Raw genomic sequence first — 23,419 nt, forward strand, 5'->3', positions numbered from 1 at the left:
TGGAGAGAATGAGCTTGACCAACACTATACGGAGGGTCTGAGCCCTGGTTCAGTGATTCTCCTGCCTCAGCCTCCTGAGTAGCTGGGATTACAGGCACATGCCACTATACCTGGCTAATTTTGTATTTTTAGTAGAGATGGGGTTTCTCCATGTTGGTCAGGCTGGTCTTGAACTCTTGATCTCAGGTGATCCGCCCGCCTTGGCCTCCCAAAGTGCTGGGATTACAGGTGTGAGCCACCACATCTGGCCAATTACATTTTCACACTGCCCTGAAGACTAAAGTTAAAAACAAAACAAAGCAAAAACCTTCCTGAAGGATCAGTGAGAAAATGAGGCAATTCCATGGAAAGTGAGACATCTCACTATTTAAAAAATATTTGATGGGAGCTATACAGATAGGCAAAGCAAAGGAGCGATTTGCTCCAAGTATTGTACTTCTTATAACCAGCCCAGAGCTGCCCATTGTTCCATGTTTCCACCGTTTCCATGTTTCCATTGCGCAGTTCCCAGCCACTGTGCAATGTACTTTACATGTGTTCTCTTCATTACCCTTTCAGCCACCCCCTTTAAGCTCTTTTTTTGGGAGGGGAGATGGAGTAGTCTCACTCTGTCACCAGGCTGGAGTGCAGTGGTGTGATCTCGGCTCACTGCAACCTCCGACTCCCTGGTTCAAGTGGTTCTCCTGCCTCAGCCTGTTGAGTAGCTGGGATTACAGGCACATACCACTATACCTGGTTAATTTTTGTATTTTTAGTAGAGATGGGGTTTCTCTATGTTGGTCAGGCTGGTCTTGAACTCCCAATCTCAGGTGATCTACCAGTCTTGGCCTCCCAAAGTGCTGGGATTACAGGGATGAGCCACCACACCTGGCCAAGCTTTTTTTTTTTTTTTTTTTTTAAATAGACGAAAAAACTGAGGCTCAGGGAGATGATGTGATTCCTCCAAGGTTAGTAAGCAGGGATTATTTAAACAAGTCCCTCTGCAGTACTGACCATGGTGCTCTGATGCTGAAATGGGTTGCAGGCTGAGGCTCAGAAAAGAGGATGCCAGCTGGGAAGCCTTGCCTGGGACCCTCACCTCACACCTCACAACGATTGCATCCAGCCATCCATCATCACATTTGACACACACAATGAGACAGCTCCTGACTGTCAGCTCCAGGAGGGCAGGGACCATGGCAGTCTTGCTCCTGCTGAATCCCCAGAGTGTAGTCTGGCAGAGCAGAGGGACCTAAGTGCCATCTGAATAAATGAATGGAGTGAATGCATGAATGGATGCCCCAGCGAACCATGCTGATGTGTACATGGCAAGGATGATTTTGCTAGGGGCTTCTCTAATCAGAACAGAGCTGGTGTTGGAGTGAGTGTCCCAGTGTAACCAATACCTAATCCCCTGATTTAAGATGCTCTTAACAGACTTCGTAGCAATCGGATTACAGCACAGCATGCCTGATAAGGTCGCTTCCACTACTCTGCCTCTTTCCAGCCCACAAAATTTCCAGCTCCCTGCAATTTATTTTTGCTATCATAATAGTCTGCTATTTTCCCCAAAGCTGTATAAGAGAAATTGGCACCAATTCCACCTGTCTTACTATAAGATGCAGTGAGAGCACAGACTTTGGAGAAACAGACTCATAGCTTGGACACTCAGTTTCCTCATCTGTACAGTGGAGGTAATAATAGTATTCTCTTCACAGGATTCTGGGGATTAAGAGAAACAATGTCTGTAAAGTGCTTAGCCCTCAGGAATCACTTAACACATTTTCCTTGAGGAAAAAGCCTGGGACAGGCACCACTGGCTACTGGCAGGGCTATGGGCAAGACAGCAATCTTCTCTGGCCCCTAAGTGTCCCATATGTAATGCAAGAGTGGGAGAGGGAGGAGTCTAAGGAACCATTCAGCAAATAGTTACTCAGGATGTACTGTGTGCTCATCCTTAGGCTGAACAGTGGACACAGAGAGATAAAGGATCCGTGGCCTCGCCCTTGAGGTGCTCCTGTGTGGTAAGAGCTTTGAGAAATGTGTCAAGCATTGTAGGAGCACCTGGTATGTGCAAGGCATATTGAAAAACACTTTCCATATAAGAGCACAATCAATTTTTGCAATAACACTGATGACAGCACCACTGTCCTTGTTTTAGAGGTAAGGGAACTCAGGTACAAAAAAGCCCTCTGTGATTTGCCCAAGGTCACAAAGGTTGTGAATAACAGAGATGGGATTTGAACCTGGAGACCAGCTCTGTGCTCTAACTCCCTTTCTTGCACAAACATAATACAATTCTCCACAATGATGAGACAGACTCAGGAGATTACACTTAGGCCAAGATAAATACCAGTATCTCTCCTCTTTTCCTGATATTTTTGTGCTTTCTCTTTTTCTCGCCTCTCTTTTATCTCCCTGCACTTCCATCAATATTGTCTGCATTATCTACTACTCGTAGAGGCAACTGCTTCTCTTTTCGTTGCTGATATCATTCCCACTGACATTGCAGGGAAGAGGAAGGTTGTGGTCCTGGAGCGTAAGTGATAACTCCAGTTGCTAACATCCTTTCTCCAGGGATCCCAGAGCTGGGAAAGGTTCCTCAGGACAGCCAGCATTAGATAACCTTGAGCCTCTTCTTCCTCCTGCAATCAGGCTGAGAACCCTGGGGGGTCCCCAGATCCTCTCCATCTCTCCCAATGACACCTTCTTGACTAAACCCCTGTTCATTCCTTCCACCACAAAATGTCACCTTATGAAACAGGAATCGTTTGCATGTGGCTTGTTTTTAACCTTTGATATTCCCAACCAAATTTTCTAGAGAAAAAGTGACCCTCGTATCATTCCCATCCATGGGAAAATGTGGTCCTCATGCCAGCCCCAGCAGAGATACTGAGACAGTTCAGCATTTCTGAGCCAAACATTAGGGGGATCGCACCGCATAGGGGTTCAAAGTAGGAGCACTGTGGCCAGACTGTTTGGGTTCAAATCCCAACGCTTCCATTCACTACTTTTGTAAACTTGGGTATAGTTACTTCCCTATGTCTCAATGTCCTGTCTGTTTCACCAGGAGCATCATGATGATGGTGGTGACGATGATGGTATCTCCCTTACAGAGTAGTGGGAGGATAGCATGAGTTAAAATACAAGTGTTTAAAACAGTTTGACACTCAATAAACATTAGCTTTATTTTTCTGTATGTCCCATAGCAAAGGCATCTCAAATTCATCTCCATTGCTTTTAAAGGTACATTCCAGCGGATAAAAGGAAACACACTTCCAATGACTACGAAATATTTAATAGCAAAAGGCATTTTAAGATTGCCGTAACAAAGAGGGAAAATAACTAACAACTCAGTGTTACTCTATGAGTTGCAACATGTTTTCATTTGCTGCACAGAGCATGAAACATACAGGTTGCAGTTGTCTTCTGGGGAGGCAGGATGTTTGGGAGCCTTATTTTACAGATGAAAGGTGAAGCCACTTGCTGGGGGGTCACACAACTAGTTAAAGGGAAGCTCTGAGACTGGAATAATGGTTTTCTGCCTGGTATCCAGAGTGCAGCTCAACTTCTTGGTTAAAACCAACACATAGGAACTAAACCACAGGCCTGCCGTGGTGACTCACATCTGTAATTCTAGTACTCTGGGAGGCCGAGGCAGATGGATTGCTTAACCCCAGGAGTTCAAGACCAGCTGGGCAACATGGTGAAATCCTGTCTCAATGAAAAATGCAAAAAATTAGCCAGGCATGGCAGTGCCAGCTAACCAGGAGGCTGAGGTGGGAGGATCCTGTGCCTGGTGGTGGAGGCTGCAGTGAACCATGATCATGCCCTGCACTCCAGCCTGGGTGACAGAATGAGGCCGCCTAGAAAAAAAAAAAAGAAAAAAGAAAAATGCCCAACACAATTTACTCTTCTTCCTTCTGTCTTTTCAACTGCTCCAGTGTGTTCAAGTTTCCAGGAACATTCCTAAGGGAAGGGCATTCACTGGCCAGAGCTGGGGAGCATTAATGAACAATTAAAAGTGGCTTTGGTGAAGAAAGCAAACGGAAGCCTGCTGCATGCCTGGGAGAATAATATTTTCCCTCTGAAGAGGGCAGTATGCAACCAAGGCCAAGTTGTGTACTCAGGTTTTTCTCCCAGGTCTTGCAGTGCAGCCCTCAGAAGCCGAAGCATTTCAAGGAGCTCATTTCTGAATGACAAACATCTTCGTACATGAAATAGGATTCTGGAGGTTTGAGCACAGTCATACACTGCCTCTTGCCTGAGGGGACACAGTGCAAACTGATTCGAAGGTGGTTATGCAAGATGGATGGAAGAAGCTCCAACGATTTCTTTTTCTATCATCTGCCCTCCCAAATCATCCTCTATGAAATTAAACAATAGCACAGCATCTCAGATGGTCTCTGACGTTTGCAGAAAAAGTGTTTCTTTTTCTACTACAACTGCATGCAGCCTGGTTTCTGCTGCCTAAAGCAAAACACCTCCTCGAAAACATCCTTTGCACAGAAATAAAATGTTGGGACTGGGGAGCTTAGCTCCTGGGATGCATTTATCAAGCCAATCACAGTAATTGTAATTAAAACACAAACTAAGTGAAAGCTGAGCATGAGATACATTAGCAGGAAACCTGAACTGCATACAATTAAGCCTTGCTTGGTGACATTTTGAGGTAAGTCATTGATACATTTCTGGGGTGGAGAAGATTGATTTTTTTTCTTAAACACCTTGGTCTAGTTGCATGAAAGGCTTCAACGTCAGTTACAAAGGAGGAATGAGGATACACACTATTAACTACTAAACTTACAGCTGTAAGACAGATGTCCAAAGATAGCCTAATTGGCTATTTTAAAAAAATCTTCCTCAGACATGCTGTTAAATATGTTTATTGGGCATTAATTTAACCTAGGTCTACTTTAGGGAAGTAAAGAATTGAAAATCTTCAGGGAAAATACAGCTTCCATTCCTAGCCTCAATGCATTAAGTCATTGGTGTTGAAAACCTTTCCACTCTTCCCCACTGTCTAGAGGAGAAAGTGCGTTCTCCTTACAGGTTCTTCATTCAGGTGTCGCTTCTGCAGTAAAGTCCTTACCATATTCTCCTCTCCTAAACCTGGCTCCCTCGGCCATCACAACACTTATCACACTGGTTTTTAACTCTATTTATTTTATCTTTCTCCCCTGGGTCTCCAGCACCTAGCACATGACCCAGCACAGAGCAGATGATTCAAAAACGTGGAATGAAGAGCAACCAAATAAATAAATAAATAAACGAATGAATAAATGAATGATCTATCCTTCTGGGTCCACCACAAACCAAATCCTCCAGGTAATCCTCCATCTTGCCCTACACTGGATAGAAGTCAGCTGGCTCTGCAATGGAAATCCTGGAAGAGATTTAGGAAAAATACATAGGAGAGTAGCTTAGGAGAGGCAGCTCAGGTTGGAAGGGATGTGTGTGAGGTAGGGGTGTGTGTGTGTGTGTGTGTGTGTGTGTGTGTGTGTGTGTGTGTAGCACTATGAAGCTCCCCCTTGGAATAAAAGCACAGGGCTTTTACTTAGATCTTATTTGGGGGATTGGGTGGGTGATGATAGACTCCAGGGCACACCTGAGTGTATCTTCCCATTTTGCCTAGGGATGGGAGAGCATAGAAGAGTTTTTCTTCAAGCCACTTCAAATATGTATATTTTTAATTTCTATTTTGAGATTGTAGATCCAAATGCAGTTGTAAGAAATAATACACAGACAGCCCATGGGCCCTTCACCCAGTTTCCCCCCATGCTGACACGATGGCAACCAGGACATTGACATTGATACAATCCACCCACCTTACTCAGATTTCACCAGTTTTATATGCGCTCATTAGTATGTGTGTGTGCGAGCGTGGGGTGTACACTTTATATAATATTTCTGAAAGTGGCTTTTCCCTCGCAATGGAGACTGGGAAGGGGTCCAGTCTGATCCATCCCTGCCACGGAGTTGGCTCCGGCAGACAGCAGTCTCTGCTTGTATTCGTCTCTTGCACACAGTAGGTGGCCAACGACCGTCCACGTAAACCCTTGAACTTGTCATGTCAGGGCGCGTTCAGGAGGGGAGCGCCACACACTGTAAGGAAGAAAACTGAGACTGAAGTGCCCAGTATTTTGGAAGCGAAAATCAAACAAACAAAAAACTTGACGATTTCACCCCCGAATTGTGAATTAGCTAGCTGGCTAATCGCTCCAAAGCGATCCTGGGGCCGGCACTCGCTGCGAACGCCGAAAAGCGCTGTTTCTGAGCCCCGCTCCCGGCTCTGCAGGTGGGGTAGGGGACGCGGGAGCTCCTTCCATCACTACCCCCGCGTTCACCCCTTTCTTCCCTGGGGCTGGACTGTTTCACCCCGTCTCCAGGCAACGGCCAGGCGCACCGGGCGGGACGTCATTTCCTGAGGAGCCCGGGGGGAGGGGGCGGGCAGGAGGAGGGGCGAGGGGGCGGGGCCCGGGCCGGGCTGGCAACGCGACGGCGTCGGAACTCGCTGGAAGACTCGGCCCGGGCGGCTCAACAGTTCGCAAAGTCCAGGCTCGCGGCCGCGCGGCGCAGGGGCGCGGAGGCTCCCCGGGCGGCTGCATCCCGGGACTGCCCCGGGCATGCCCCGCACCCCTTGCCGGACGCCCGCGCGGCTTCACCGACTGCGACTCCCCGGACTGCTCTGGGACTAGAGCGCCCTCCGTCCCAACTTCTGACTTTGGGGTCCCCCAGCCCTAGAGGAACGGGCGGCCCGGCTGGGGGAGCCCCGGGCATGGTGTGACGGGGCGGTCAGGTCAGCTTTGCGGCGCCTCCGGTCTCCAGCCACCCGTCGTCTCCGTGCCCTCCGGAATGTAGCTGCTCACTCCGCGCCCCCCGGACTCCAGCCGCAGTCTCCGCCACCTCTGGGCTCCAGCAGCCAACTCTTGTGTCTTTCAGGAACTCGCCGACGTCTCCGCGTCCCCTGGATTCCAGGTTCGCGACCCCCGCCGTCTTCGCGCCTCCGGGACTCTAGCAGCGGTCTCCGCGACTTCCTGGGATCCAGCCACTGTACCTGTGCTCCACAAACCCAGGCTCCAGCCGTCGTCTCCGTGCTGCCGGAGATCCAGCTGTCGCGCCAGTACCCGCGAGGACAGCGGCACCCCCCACACCCCGCGCGCCCAGAGCCCGGCCGGGCTTTGGCGTGGAGATGAACGCGCCGCTGGACGGCCTGTCGGTGAGCTCGTCCTCCACCGGCTCGCTGGGGTCGGCGACCGGGGCGGGCGGCGGCGGGGGCTCGGGGCTGCGACTGCTCTCTGCCAACGTGCGCCAGCTGCACCAGGCGCTGACCGCGCTGCTGAGCGAGGCGGAGCGGGAGCAGTTCACGCATTGCCTGAACGCTTACCACGCGCGCCGCAACGTCTTCGACCTGGTGCGCACCCTGCGCGTGCTGCTGGACAGCCCGGTCAAGCGGCGCCTGCTGCCCATGCTTCGTCTGGTCATCCCGCGCTCCGACCAGCTGCTCTTCGACCAATACACAGCCGAGGGCCTCTACCTGCCCGCCACCACCCCCTACAGGCAGCCCGCCTGGGGCGGCCCCGACGGCGCGGGGCCCGGGGAGGTGCGCCTGGTGAGTTTGCGGCGTGCCAAGGCCCACGAGGGCTTGGGCTTCAGCATCCGTGGGGGCTCGGAGCACGGCGTGGGCATCTACGTGTCTCTGGTGGAACCAGGCTCTCTAGCTGAGAAGGAAGGACTGCGGGTCGGGGACCAGATTCTGCGAGTCAACGACAAATCCCTGGCCCGGGTGACCCACGCGGAGGCCGTCAAGGTAGTGCTGTGGTTTGGAGAGGAGTCTGGGGCAGAGTATGGACAGAGTGGCACAGCTTTTTCAGTAACTCCGTGCTGTGTGTCCTTAGGGGAATCACTTGGCCTTTCTGGGCCTTTTGTTTTGTTTTGTTTTTAACTTTAAAACAGGAATGTATAGCTTACAGAGCAAATAGCTGTCAGGCATTGGGAACGTAGTTTTGCACAAACAGACATGACCCTTGCCTTCGTGAGGCTTAAAGGCTAGTGTAGGCGATAGTGTCAAATACTTGAGCAAATGTATGGTTACGATGTGTGAAAAGGGCTGTGGATTCTTATGAGCAATAAAAGAGATAAAATCTCTGCTTGGCATCATTAGGTGGCCTTTGCTGCTGCCATTCTGTGGGTGTTTTTTTCCCTGAAAGAAAGTTTGTTAGCTCTTAAGTGGCCCGAGGAGGCCGTCTGTGTGATCCACAGTGCCCTGGCTTGACGCCGCTGTTTTTGGAACAGGCTGTGTATCCTGAAGCAAGTCATTTGCCCTCTCAGGACCTCTTATTCTCCACTTGGAAAATCGGGCCACTGGACCAAATAAGCGGTCCCTAACCTTTTTGGAAATGAGACTCCTGCCTGAATGTCAAAAATAAATTCCCCAGCCCCTGAGAGTATTTGTCCTCTCTGCCATCTGTTAATTGAGAAATATAACCTCATGACAACAAGCTTCCAGGGATTTAATCATGCTTTTTAAAGGAGTGTGTGTGCTCACTGATCTCACAGCCCAGGGCTACTGAAAACCAGCTGGAGTATGATGGATAGTGTTGGGTCCAGGGTGGATTCATGGATCCTTTGCAGGCATTTTTCCCCCTTTCCCCTTCCCCCACCTCATTTGTGTACAAGAAGTGAAGAGTTTGGGGGAAAAGGGACAATGACACATGCTCTGCTTCTCCAGAGAAATGCTTCTCAGGGGGTTGGACTGTTCTGTAAAACACGCGCCCCCCCCCCCCCGCCCCCCCGGCTCCCCACCAGCACAGGTCTTTTGAACTCCAGCTGAGGGCCTGCTGGCTCCTGGGAAACTCCTAGGCAGCAGAGGCCCATGGCTACTTCCTCCTGAGTGCCATTCAGTGACCTGTGTCCAGGTGAGTCTTGAGCCATCTCCCTGGCTGTGCACCTGATGTTGGCTTCCCTCATTTGCTTCCCAGCCCATCAACCCCTTTGAAGGAAGCCCTTGAGGCTTTCTGAAACTTATTTGCAGCTTCTGGAAAAAGGCCGATCGGTTTATACTGTTCCAGGGTGCAGTGGGCAAAGCTCGTTGTGAGTTTCCATGCAACAATTCCTCTTCCCCCTCTATCAATCTTTTCCCTTTGTTTAGCATTCCATGTATTTATAAAGAAGTAGTCCATTAGCCTTGACCTTAAAAGGTCTGGAGTTCCCAGATGATAAATTTATGCACTAAAGATACTTGATGTAAATGATCATTTATAAATGTGGATTCAATTTTAGTGGCAATTTAAAAAGACTTGGGTAACTTAACGGTCACAAGGTGATAAGGTGATAGGCTTTGGAAAGACTGTCAGTTACCTTGGGCATTGAAAACGCAGAGTGTCCCTTCCATTTGCACCCCAGACTCAGCCATGCCATAAGGGTCAAGCTGCTTGGCTGTGAGTTTCAGTTTACCTGCAGTGCTCCCGGCCTGCCACCCCCGCCCTCCCCCACCACCATTTCATTGATCCTGCTCCAGATCTTCTCTCTGAACCTCCCTCAACACCATGGTGCTGTTAAACTGTGACTCAGAGCAGCACCAGCCTTTAGCTCGTTTATTTACTCTTGCTGCTTCCGGAGTAAAACCTAAACTCTCCATGTCATAGTTTTTGAAGCCTGAGAATAAACCCTTGCCAGCAAGGGAGAGGTTGATAAGAGCAGAGCTGTCCTTGAAGTGTGGGAGCCTGTGGCACAGGAGCTTGTGTGAGCTGAGTGGCTCTGTCTCTTTACTATCATTTTCCCAACAGAAGTGGCTACATTGGCAAAATGAGCTCTTGCCCCAGGGTCACCCCTCTTCTAGCCGTGGCGGGATACATAACCTGCCTGGCATGGACCCCTTTGGACCCTTCAGAAGCAACGGGCAAAGTGATGGCTGCTTTGTGTTACATTAACCCCAGGGGAAAAAGAGGACAGCCTTTTCTTTGGTGGGTGGAATTTAAAACGGAGGAGGCGGAACTTAGTTCCTGAGGCCATGGCACTCCTCGTGTACTTTCAGGGACAGTTTAAAAGAACACCTGGAGAACTGTTGACACAAAATTAAGAGCGAAAAGCCTGTTAACTGAGAGCCAGAAGAGGCCCCAGCTTTTCTACTAGGCACAGACTGCCCTTAACCAGCATTTCTCCATGGAGAGCCGTTCTTTGTAAACTGCAGTGCTGCGAGTCACCATGTCAGGGATTTATGGTAAAGGTATATTACTGTTAACTGGACTTCACACTTCATTCAAATTTCACCGATTTTTCTACCTATGTCCTTATTTTGTTCTAGGATACCACACTGCATTTAGTAGATGTGTTTTCAGTCTTAACAATCTTTATTTTTTTCCTGCAATGGAAGGTGGTTTGAGGGGGAGCAGATCCTCTGAGCTTCCCAGACAGAGAGATTCAGTGTGTGCGTGTGTAATAAAAATTAAATTAAATTAAATTTTAGGAATCAAGTTACCTAAGAGTTTATGAATAAAGGAGCATTGCAGCTTTTTAAAGAGTGGGTCAAGCAGTTTTTTCCACTTCTCTTTCTGATAAATCAAGCATCTATTGTTACCTGAAGCAGTTCAGTGAGGATTTGATACTATATTCATTGGGGCTTCCACCCCTCTCTTGAAACCCACTTGAGGAATCAGCAGTGACAGGTCCAGATAAGGCAAGTCATGTACTATTTGCAATTATGTTGAAATGTTTGAGTTTTGAAATAATATCTTGAATGAACAGGAGCCAAACTAATAATAATTAAAAAGTAGACCCTTTCAAAGGTTTTCAGCCAAATGTGCTTGATAAATTGGCCAAAGAGTCCACAGACCAGGGATGCTGCCTTAGGCCCTGCTGCATATTTCCTATGTGACCTTGGGCAAGTCACCGACCCTCTCTGCATTCCAGGGTGGATGGGCCGAGAGCTGTCCAAGATCCCTTCCAGCTCAGACAGTCTGCGATTTGCTTGGTACACAGAAGGCATTTAGAATGTCTAATCTGATGTTTTCTTGTTCTTTTGAAATGGCTTTCATTTAAGGCAGAATAAGGAAAGTTGGCTAAGGATTGGGAGATGAGGATCTTGGCACTCTCGCGTAGCATCCTACTAAATCAGGAAATTGATGGGTTATACACTGTACTGACGAGAGCTGGACTGCTGTCTCTTGACCCATGAACACCAACCCTGGTGCTATTCCGGAGCAAATGAGGAAACAGTAGGATTCTGGCACAAACAGCGCTGCCCTGGGAGCATTCAAAATCAAATTCACTTGCTCACTTGCCTTCTGAATCTCCTGGTTACATGGGTAGCAGAACACAGGGTATCCGGGTACTGCTGAGATATGTACACATATGTGTGTGTTTCCTCTCAATAAAAATTGCACAGTAGGTGCTTCCTTATGGCCTCAGCACCCCTATGGGTAAATTCAAGGAGCATATTAGAATTCAAGGAGCATATTAGAATTGAAATATTCCAGAAGTTAAAAACTGTTGCCGGTACTTTCATCTAATTAGAGCGATCGCACCCTCTCTCCCTTTGCATAATAACCTGGAAAGAATCTGTCCATATTCATATCAGACATTATATCTGGTCCAGCATGTTCTAAATGACACAATTGTCCTTTTCCCATTGTGCATGGTTAGCTGAAGCCATTACAAATTATTACCACTTCCAACTTTGTGTCTGAAATGTAGCTTCTCCCCCTGGTCTCGTTCCTGTGTCGTTTGGAAACCATGGCACCATGGCGTGCACAGACTTTCCTCTGGCCCTGCTTTCACTCTTGGGTCCTATGAATCCTGCCAGCAATGACATGTGGAAAAGCTCACTTATTAATAAGCCCATTACTGAGTAGATTTGTGGCTGCTGCATATCCAGAGTGTGATGCAGTACATTGAGTGGGTCCATTTCTTTAATTTAGTCTTGTATATTTAGTTGGCTCAAGCTGAGGCTGAAGGTTTTAGAAAATTATGATGCCTAGATAGGACAAAATCCTCTTTCCTCTGGTTATTTACTCTTTAAATCAAAGAAGCATTTTGTAGGGTGGAAGAGAATGCCCTTAAAAAAAATCGGTATTTTTATAGAAAATTCTTGCCTCCTGACTTGAATCTGGACATGAAAGAGATATAGAACCACACCAGCACTAGTGTCTTGTTTTCCTGTCGTTCCCCTCTGCTGACAAACCCAGCATTGTTTATTACTTGCCATCGATTCATCATTTGGATGGAGCTGCAAAGATAAGTGTGATCCTTTAACCTCCCCGACCGATTGGATTGTGTGTATGTTGCTGCTTCCCAACTCTGCCTGCCTTCAGCCGCACCCACGGTACACAGCCTGCCTGCACCTGTCAGTGCCTGCAGCCCCTCGCTCATGTGCCTGTCTGCTCAAGCTTGAAGCACATGTACAGTCTTCTCAGAATCATAATCCCCCCTCCATCCTGCAAAGGGCTTTGCACCGAAGCAGGCGTTCATAGGGGATTAGGCTCCAACTGGTGATTTCTAGCAAGGTTGTTTTATGACCTGGAAGGGAAGCCTTTGGTTTACCCTTTTCAGGGACCCCAGACTAATCCTCAGCCAGGACGAGAGAATCTTGATTAGAAAGAATGACATTAAATGGCCGGAGGTATCTGGAGGCTGAAATACAAATCTTTCAGAACTGACTTCTTCTTTTTTAAACTCCTGAGGAAGAATCTGATACTAACTCTGAACTCACACAGACTTCTAATTGTGCCCCAGGGTAGGGGTGATTTTTAAGATTTTTGTGCTGCTGACATTGGCCTTTTACTTTTAAAGCCTGGCAAGCGGAAAGGGTGCAGAGAATGGGAATCACTCTCTCTCCATTCTTTTTCCGTGCATTCCTGGTGTCAGCTGCAGCAAGCAGCGTCATGGGGCCAGTGCACTTGTGGTTATTTATTTTCCAATAGACTATTTATTAAAGCAGTTTTAGGTTCACAGCAAAATTGAGCAGAAGATACAGAAATTTCCCACATAGTGGATACATGCTAACCCCCCCCCTCCATTATCAACAATTGATGAACCTACATTGACACATCATTGTCACCTAGAGTATGTAGTTTGCATTGCACTTGCACTATAACTTTACTTTATTGGAAGCCTGTTGGGAACAGGGGAGACTGACATTAACGAGTACCTACTATGTGCTGGGTGCTTTATCCCTCCTGTTCCCTTTAACCTTCCCCAGGGGACCAGGCAGGCGAGGAGGGTCATGCTTAAGGAGATGGAACTGGGGAGCTCAAGGTCCCCACTGGGTTTAGGAGCAAGTGGCCTCCCTGCCTGGACCCCAGCCCAAGGGTTTTGTAGTCAGCCTCCTGGAAGACAGTGCCAGCCAGTCCCCTTATTAGAAAGCATGGCAGATGTCACATTTTGTACTTGACATTTGAGGGCCTTTTAAGAACCAACCAGAGACTTCACTTTACTAAGTTGGTGGTGGGGGGTGGGGGGTGCTGTCTGAGACCTACATATCAAGGGAGAGTGGTGTATTTCAGCCTGTTCCATCGTCGGGTAGAGACGTGCATCCATGCATTCTCTGAGCAGTGCTTACCACACACAGGCCTGTGGCTGATACTTGGACATCAGAGATGAACAGGACATGACCTCTGTCCTTGGGGGATACAGACCCATCCATGGCCACAGGTCACCCAGCATTTAAAGTGCTGTGACATTCTCATGCTTCTGCATCGCTGTCACCCTCTCTGAAGTAGTACACCCACCTGCCCACTCCTGTATCCTTTTACCTGGCTTTAGTGTCCTGCAGCCCATTTGTCACTACTAAAAGGACATTTCTTTATGTCTGTTTATGGTCTGCCTCCCCCGTTACAAGTTTGCTCCAGGATAACCAAGATTTGATCTGCCTTGCTCATTCACGCCTCCCCAGCTCCCGGCACACAGTAGGTGCTTTAATAAATAAATGAGTATTTGCTGAACGAATGGAATGATCTTGCTCCTAATCCAGCACCAGTGAGTTCAGAATTCCCCAGCTCCTGAGAGTGAGATCTGAAGGAAGTCTGTGTATGCCAGCGTTGTGGGTGCTAGACAGAAACACTGAAAAAAGCCACAGGCTCTAGTGTGTGCTTTACCCCCAAGCTGGCTGTGTGGCCATGGGCAGTTCATGTGACATCTGTGAACCTCAGTCTTCGGAGCTGTGAAATGGGCATAACTACCTCCCACCTGCCTCCTTCCCAGGTGGCTGTGGGGATCAAATGACTACTAGGTGTAGCAACATTCGGAACCCTCTGCTATTCGAGTGTAAGGCCTTTAAAAAAAATGTGGTCTGTGCCTGGATACTCAACGACTTTTCTCATCCCCTGAAGCCCAGAGCCACTCTACGAGACCCTTTCAGCTAGTTCATTTGTCACTTTGCTCTTAATTTTCAAACCACATTCCCAGAAGTGGGTTATTTCAGCAGCCTGATTGTGTCTTTGATTCCAAAATAGAATCATTTATGCATTCTGAAGCAATCAATGAACCAATTTTGGGTGAGATATATCTTCTGGCTTTTGGGTTTCTTTCTTTCTTTCTTTCTTTCTTTCTTTCTTTCTTTCTTTCTTTCTTTCTTTCTTTTTTTAAAAAAACAAAAAAGAAAACCGTTCAGGTTTCTAGAAGCCCAGCATTTTGGGTGAAGGCCAAGTTTCCAGTAACCACACGTATGCTTAAAAGCTGCTTTATTCTCTGAGCATGCATAAATGGATTTATTTTTTCTTCCTTTTCAGTCGCAGCACCTTTGCCTCCTTCCCCGTTTGAGAATTTGTATTCCTTTTGCTAAATTGGCTGTGGCTTTGCTTCAGTTAGCAGCCAGTTTCGTCATGATTTTTTTTCTCTCCACCTGAGTTTCCTAATATCAGCATCCTCTCAACTCTGAATGCAAAGCAAATATATCAGCCTTCCATAAACAAGCCCCCAAATGTCCTCTTTCCTGGATTCTAAAGCTGTAGGCTGCAGGGAAGAACAGAGTAAAATGATATTAAAAAGGGTATTGCCAAATACCCGGGTGTTAGAGCCTTAGAAGTGGTAATTTACAATGTTAGCTTGCTTAAGAATTAACAAACTGCCCAGCCAAGCCTTAACCATGCTAAGGTTTGGGAAACACTGTCTTCCTTTAGGATTCCTCCATCCCCAACACTGTTTATCCCCGTAAAGACTTGACCAGAGAGGTGAACTTTCCTGTCCCCATACTTAACTATTTTGCTGCAAGATTCCACTTGTGCACGGTCAACGGATATACTAGAGAATCTGAGGAAGGGAGGTATGTACCCAAGAGGTTAGAGTTGGGTTTTGGAGATGGACCTGGGTTCATCTGACAATGTAACTCGGCTGTGACCTTGGGCCGGTCCCTTTGCCTTTCTGTTACTCAGCTCTCCTACCACCAAACCTGGCCCATATTCCTCACAAACATGTCATTGTTGCTGTTGAACATCAACAGTCTGGAAAATATGGCAGGGGAGGTCCTGCTGCAAGCATTGTAATGAAAAATGGTATGGACAGCCTTCGCTTATCTTTGAAAGTCTTCTGTTATGCCTGCTTAGTTTTGTATTTGTTTGGTTGGTTGGTTGGTTGGATTTTTTTAGGTGCCATTGGAAGAAAATACTGGACTCAGGGCCCATGTGATCCACTGTAGCTGTTTGAATTGCAGAGTCATTTACTAAATGTAGTCAATATCCCCACATTGACAGAGTTTCTTTAAAAATGTAATTGCTCCTATCTGGCTTTTGGCATTGGCATTTTTGCTTTATAGCAGTAATAAAGCCCAGTGGTTGAATAGAATTATGTGTTCCCCCCACCATCCCTTCTGATTATCTGTGAGGCCTTATAACAATGTGGGTGGCATACCAGACAGTTGCATGACCCAGAGTGTGACAGCATTGTCCTCTGGATCAGCTGCATCCATAACTTTGTTTCCCAGCAACCTTCCCTGATGGCCTCCCCAGAGACCCTGATGAGGTGGGAGAGGAGGTGGCTGTTTTTAGAGCCCATTAAAGCAATTAATGCAGGTGAAATTGGTGATTTGATAACATGGGCGTCTGCACTTAAAAAAAAAAAAACCCTGTAATTTATTTAACTACATCTGAAAAGGTGTACTAAGTCTCGTTAAGAGGTTTCTGATTAAGAAAAGAAACGTGGTCCAGCTTTCAGAAATGAACCTCCCATGTGGATAGGAAAACTTTGAAAGTCAAGGGAGGGATTTTCCTTCTGCCACGTCCATCCTCCTGTCCCTAGACGGAGGAGCGGCATCCTTTGTAGTGTTTGGACCCAGTATACCCTTTTCCTTTTCTTCATCTCTTTCCTTCTGCCTCCCTCCTCTTTCTCTTTAGTGAACCATACATTTCTCCCAAATTTTCCCCGACTCTTGAGCCCCTCTCCTCCTGCAAGTCCTTCCAATCCTGACATTTTTAAGTCTGCTTCGCAGGTCCACATACATGTACAGCTTTTCCTCAAATTCTTCTTTCCCCAGATGTCTGCATTGCTACCCATCGTCTAGCCTTGTTGTCTCTGCACAGGATCTGTGCCTCCTTTTAGTGTATTTATCTATTTTTTAATTGCCTACTCATGGTGCTTTCTCTCGCCCTTAAATCATGGATATTTCCCCTGCTCTTGTTCCCCACTTTCTCCCACTTGAAGATTGCACCAGCCCCAGGGAGGCTGGGCTCTCCAGGCTTTACTTCTCTCCAGCACTTCTTAGACCACACCTCTTTCTTCCCCATCACACCATCGCCACCAGGACTGCCAAACTGCAGTAGCCTCCTGGCCAGCCTGTCTGTCTCCTGTCTTGCTCATCTGCCCACCGGTCTGATGTCCATCCTGGTGACAGAGTGCACTCTCTAAATATGTATTTCATCAAGCTGTGCCCTGCCTACAACCCTGCTCTTGAGCTGGGAGGCTGCAGGGCAGACGCCAAACTCCTCAACCTCGTGTTCGGGCTCCCCGTGCTCTGATCTTTACCTGCAGACAGTCCTGTTCCCCAAGTTGTGTCCACTTGTGGCCAAGTAAGCAACCTACCCTCCTCTGAAGTAAGGCTTTGATTCTCTCCAACTATTGACACCCACTGATCCTGTTAGCTGCAGCCTCAGTACATCCTCTCCAGAGGACCTGCCTGCTCACCTCTGCCACTGTCCCTATCCCCAGGAGCCTGCTCTTCCCTCCTGAACCCCCCCCAGTGTCATGGCCTTTCTCACCTCTGTCATGACACAGATAATGCATTTCTTGGTGTTTTCTTTGTTGCTTATTGTATGATAATAACCTTGGATAGAGGGCTTAGAATGAGCCAGACACTGTTTTCAGTGGATGTGTAGAAACTCACTTAAGCCTCATAATCACCCTGTGAAGTTCAAGGTAGGTATCATTCTCATCACTTTGTTTTCCAAAATCGCCAAGCGTTTGTCACTTGCCGGCCATCCCAAAGGTGGAAAGTGGCAGAGCTAGGATTTACACCTAGGTGGTGTTGACTTGAGGGATTGCGTCTTTGCCGCAACAGCAGAGAGAAGGGATGCCCCGCAGTGCTCCAGCCTGAGCTCCGAAGCCCTGGGTTTCCAAGCCTGGCTCTACCACTTTCTAGCTGTGGGGCCTTGAACCAGCTGCCTAACCTCTCTGATTCTCAGATTCCTCTTCAATGACATTGTGATGGGAATAATCGTAAAATAGCAGACAAGTTACTTACCTTCTCTGTTCAGGTTTCCTCATCTCTAAAATGGGGATACTGATGGTTATGCAGATAATGTATTAAAGCACTGGGTGCATCTGTTGGTCTGAACATTTGATGATCATTTACCCTGTTCAAACTCCTGTGTTGGGATCTGTTTTCCTACCAGATGCTGCTCTTCCTGGCAATGTAGAAGGTACAAAACAGATAACACACACAAGATGCTTACAGTACTTAGTGCACTAAAAAATATCACCACCGTTGGGAATCTTCTGTGACATCACAAGCTCTGTGTGGGTTTCACATAAATCCCCCACTGACACTTCACCATACCCCCGGGAGAGGACTCTGAGAATTGGAAGAGGAGGTAACCCGTCATGGGCACACGGTCAGGGGTGGCGGGACTAGGATTTGAATCCAGGTATTCCAGCCTCTAAAGTGCATGCTCATTGCCAGGGCTCTCGGCTGGCTGCTAACAGAGAAGCAAGGCATACAGCCCAGCAAGGTGCTAGCAAGAGCAGGAGTTCAGTAAATATGCGTTTCCTCCCTGAATTTTTTCCTTGTGGAAATGGCTTTGTAGCTATTTGATGAGAAAACCTAGGTTGCGGGCGCTCTGTTCTCTCCTGGGCACACTGTATGCATTTTATTGACTAGATTTCAGGGACAGAGGTGGCATTGGGCACTTTTTCCTTTTATTTTTTTTTTTCTTTTTCTTCTCTCTTATCTCTCTTACCATGCCTTGACTTTTGTCATGTGTTTATTTTGTACGTTGTGTGTGGAAATTCCCTGATAGATAACTGTGACTTCAGTTCAACCCCCATTAGAATAAACTGGTGACTTGTGAAATTATCTCATTGAATGGCGGAGTCTCTGAATTCGTCCACACTGCCAGATCAGCACACTTCAAGGATGAGAGCAGGGTCTCTCCTGGGCCTCATGTCAAAGGCTGGTGGTCATCAACTCTGCTGTCACAGACTGGACAAGTTAAAGGGGCATTTTGTTTGGTCATAGGAAATGTGGAATAGAGGAATTTGTCTAGGCTCTTAAAATGTGTTTCTTCCCCACTTCTCCCTTTTTTTTTTTTTTTTTTTTTTTTTTTTTTTTTTTTTTTGAGACGGAGTCTTGCTCTGCTGCCCAGGCTGGAGTACAGTGGCGCGATCTTGGCTCACTGCAAGCTCCGCCTCTCGGGTTTACGCCATTCTCCTGCCTCAGCCTCCCGAGTAGCTGGGACTACAGGTGCCCACCACCATGCCCGGCTAGGTTTTTTGTTTTTTGTTTTTTGTATTTTTAGTAGAGACGGTGTTTCACCGTGTTAGCCAGGATGGTCTCGATCTCCTGACCTCGTGATCCGCCCGTCTCGGCCTCCCAAAGTGCTGGGATTACAGGCGTGAGCCACCATGCTCGGCCTTTTTTTTTTTTTTTTTTTTAAGAGATAGGGTCTTATTCTTTTGGCCAGGCTGGAGTGCAGTGGTGCGACAATAGCTCACTGCAGTTTGGACTGGGCTCAAGTGATCTGCTTGCCTCAGCCTTCCAAGTAACTGGGATTACAGGTGTACACCACCACACCTGGCTAATTGTGTTTATTTTTGGTAGAGATGAGGTCTCACTATGTTGCCCAGGCTGGTCTCAAACTCCTGGGCTCAAGCAATTCTCCTACCTCGGCCTCTCAAAACACTGGGATTATAGGCGTGAGCCACTGTGCCCGGCCTCTTTATTTTAATTACCTAACATATATGGACTTAATTGTTTTTCTTTTTTTTGAGACGGGCCTTGCTCTGTCACCCAGGCTGGAGTGCTCTGGTGTGATCCTGGCTCACTGCAGCCTTAACTTTCCAAGCTCAAGCAAATTCTCCTGCCTCAGCCTCCTGAGTCGCTGGGACTACAGGCTTGCTCCACCATGCCCAGCATGGTGTGTATGTATATTTTTGTGTGTGTGTATTTTTTTTTTCTTTTGTAGAGATGGGATTTCACCGTGTTGCGCAGATGGGTCTTGAGCTCCTGGGCTCAAGCAGTCCACCCGCCTCTGCCTCCCAAAGTTCTGGGACTACAGGTGTGAGCCACCACGCTGAGCCTGGACTTAATTTTTAAAACTTGAAAACTTCGGAAAAACACCAAAAGATGCTCCCCAAATCAGTAATAATTGTACCCACTCACCTACCCAGAAATAATCACTTGTTGACAATTAGAGTACTCTGTGTGCATCTGTGTATGCATTTATATTGGGAATTCTCCTCAAAGTTGCCATGCTGCGTGTCATTATCTAGCCTACTCGTTACACCAAGCGATGCATGACGACTGTGTTGCCACCTTGATAAATGTTTCTACCGTGTGATTTTTAATGATTGCATAATATATCGTAGTCAAGAGGTACATGATTTATTTAACTAATTTCTTCTTGTTAGACAGTTTGTTTTTTAATATTATCCATATTGCTGCTTTGAACATCCTTGCACATTCATCTTTAGGCACATTTCTAATAATTCCTTGGGCTGTCTTTCTAGAGGTGGCATTGGCTCGGGGGAGAGGCGCAATTTTAAAGCTTCTGATTAACTGTTGCCAGACTGCCCCTGGGAAGGAATTTGTTTTGTATATTCCATCCCACCAGCGTTTAACAGCACCTGACGCTCTTCATTTTTCTCCAGCCATGCCAACACCGGGTATTGTATTTCTTTTCCATTTTTGCCAGTCTGGTAGACAAAAAGGGTATCTTGTTTTAATTTACATAACTTAAATAGTGAAGTTAAACTCTTTTTTGTTTTTTTCAAATTACAAAGCTACTTTTAATACTTTGGGGTGAGTGCCACAGGAATAAAAAACACTGGGAAGGGGTAACCTTGTCGCCCCTGGGAGTGACCCAGGAGGAGAGAGGCCACCTCATGAGGAAAGGAAGCATGAAAGGGACTTGCTGCAGACTCAGGGCAAAGGGAAGCCATCAGGGCTGGGACGTGTGGGCCCTGCAGGAGGAGACATGGGCGTGGTGGGACTGGCTCCAGGCACTCAGGAGAAGGGCAAGAGGGTTGGACACGAAGCACAAAGCTACTTGGGTTCCTGCTGCTTCTCGTTTGCCTTTTTCTGCTTCTGCTGCATGATCTCCGAGTCCCTCTGCTTGCGGGTGGCAGCAGAAAGCCCGTCATCCCGGTGCTGTCCATTAACCAAGGTGCGCTCTGCTATTTCATACTCTTCTGGCGGGGAGCTCTCACTGGTTACCACAGGTCATGGTGATGGCAGCGGCTCCGACCTGCCTCCATTACATCCCCTCATTCAGTCCCACATTGCAGTGAAGTTAAACTCTTTTACATGTTTATTGTGTGTGTGTTCTTGTATTTACCCGTATATATTTCGTGCATAACTGATTGATATCCTATGCCCATTTATCACAAGAGTTTTACATTTCAGTGTCATCAAATCTATCATTATTTTTCAGACATCGGCTGAGTAGGTTTTTAGGAAATGGTTGATTCATTCACCTTGAATTCAGATGTTTTATCTGAGCTTGAATTAAATTGGAAGCCCATCACCTTTTCAACTGAGAATTGTCAGAAAGTGATGAGGCTCAGGGATATCAAGAGTCTGAGAGGAGACTAAATCCCATTAACGTAGCTATTCATGAACTGAGAAAATGATATGGATATAAACAGATATTCCTGATGGATCTCTTTGCTTCAGACATCTATCCCAGACAACAGAATGCTCCATTGCAAACCCATTGGGGTTCATCTTGACTGAATATATTTATGACTCTGAGGATCTTGTTTTCCTTAAAGAAAAAAAAGAATAAACAGACAAAACTTAAAAGAACATTTATAAAGCAATTTACTTAAATTATAACAGACTAAAAGCCAGGCTTTGAGGATAATTGAAGAATTGCATTAAAAAGGAATCAATATCTTTCTGGAATTTGTTCTGTCCTCATGAGTTGTTTTGCAAAGCGGTGGACAGCCTATCTGTCACTTTCTTGCAAATTTCTTGTAGCATTATCCCCAAGGTCAAGATTTTATCCCTCTCTTTGAAGGTTTATGTTTTTTCTTTTCACACAGCCTTAACTCACCCAGACATTTAGAAGCAATGACAGTGGAGAGCAGGGACTTTAAAATGTCTGGTCTTTCTTCCAGCCTCTGAGATCCCGGCGTTCCCAGCATGGGAGCAAAGGTTTCCTTCTGCATCCTCACACTGAACCCTTGGAGAAGGTCAAACTCTTAAAGAAAAGAGGGTGGAAGGAATGAACAGTTGGTTTTTATATCTTTTTTAAAAAAACTTTTTCTTTAACTGTTCTTCTTTCCTTAAATACTCTCCTATCCAGCCGTAGGTTTTTAAAAACCTACTTCGTGAGGCCCAAATTAAAGGCATATTTAAATAGCATTAAAGAAAACCAGAAAAGGGGAGAAGACACCCACGTGCCCATCCTTCTAACTGGACATCGTGCATTTCTCTGCCATTTCCCCTGGCCTTTATCCTTGTGTATTCACATTTCCTCAGTTGTCGAATCACCTGCTCCCTTGCATTTCTATTTTGACATATGTTGTCATGTTGTTTAATGATCCTTATGTTGAGCTGCATTTCAGGGGTGGGGTCTTGGATGGGTTCACACCAATGCTCTGTGGTCCACTCGATTTACCCTGGGATGCAGCAGTTCAAGGAAGCGAGGTGGTTGCACAGAGCCGGAGCAGATGGGCCATGTCGTGGCATGGCTGTATCGCAGGTCTTGGCTCCCTGATGAGCACACAGATGTTGAGGATGCTACTGTGAAGCTACAGTTCTTTGAGAAACAGAATTCTTACCAAACCACTGCCCAGTTATGTCATCATTCCAAAATAATATAAGAATAACAATTTTTGGACTTTCATTTAGGAGAATGTTTACAAATGACATGTGTTCTTAGACCAAACTCAGTAGCTTCAGAGCCTTTCTATAGAGTGGAGGGAGACAGGTGAGAGGAGAAAGCAGAATATTGCCCAGGCATCTGTAAAAAGGATCTCCATCTCCAGCTGCATAGAAAAGGTATCTAATTCTAGAAATGTGCTTAGATTTTAGTGTTTATTCACTTGGAAGTGGTTTTATTGAGCATCTACCATGTGAATGGTGTAGTTTAACACCCTCTTTAAACTTTACGTATCTCATTTGCTTATTTGCTAACGCATTTATAATTAAGATTCTTACTTAAGTCAAAAGTAATTGAGTGAGTTAACCTGAAAAACACTTCATTAAAAAGGTAGAGGAATCAGAAGTGATCTTGGAAAGTGCGTGCGTGTGTGTGTGTGTGTGTGTGTTGTGTGTGTGTGTGGTGCCTTTGATAGGAACAGTACATTGAAATTGAATTCTGAGCCCTCTGGCAACCAAGGCAAAAGGAGAAATTAATGGATTATTTCCACTCTACTAGAGAAATCATTGGTAACTTCAGGAGAGGTAAATTTCTTTATTGGTGTTCAATTGCAAGAAGAAAGCATCTTTCATTTCTTCACTGTCTCTTTATGTGGAATCTCTTACCATGTCCTATGTTTTTTACTTATTGAAACATCTCTGATCAAGCCAGAACAATTTCTTGCCTTCCTGGTCAACTGAGAAGGGTGTAGATAATAAAATAATCATTTGCATAAGTAAGTATGTGGAGATATGTACTTTCAGGGACAGAGCATCACGTGCAAAGGCCTGAAGTGGAAAAAAGCTTGGAGTACTTGATCCTGTAAGAAAGCTCAGGTGGCAGGGCAGGAGATGAGGCTGGCCAGGCACCAGGGCCAGGCACACAGGCCCAAGATGCACTGTGGAGAGTTTTATAGCAGAAGCAATGGGGAG

The 23,419-nt window shown here is 46.6% G+C and overlaps 1 protein-coding gene across 23 annotated transcripts in view; it reads left to right on the top strand.

The window, feature by feature from the left end:
- The first annotated feature begins 6,463 nt into the window (after positions 1 to 6,463).
- Positions 6,464 to 23,419, top strand: part of WHRN (whirlin) — a 102,117-nt gene continuing 85,161 nt past the window's right edge. For 9 of the 23 annotated variants that reach the window (XM_045373718.2, XM_065530158.1, XM_065530161.1 and 6 more), the window contains exon 1: positions 6,464 to 7,789. In XM_045373718.2, the coding sequence (XP_045229653.2) occupies positions 7,172 to 7,789 (618 nt within the window). In that variant the 5' untranslated portion in view covers positions 6,464 to 7,171. The remainder of the gene's footprint in view (positions 7,790 to 23,419) is intronic. The other 14 variants (XM_065530159.1, XM_074016711.1, XM_074016713.1 and 11 more) reach the window with 3 other exon arrangements.

Source organism: Macaca fascicularis, chromosome 15 (assembly GCF_037993035.2).
Source record: "Macaca fascicularis isolate 582-1 chromosome 15, T2T-MFA8v1.1".
Taxonomy (NCBI): Eukaryota; Metazoa; Chordata; class Mammalia; order Primates; family Cercopithecidae; genus Macaca; species Macaca fascicularis.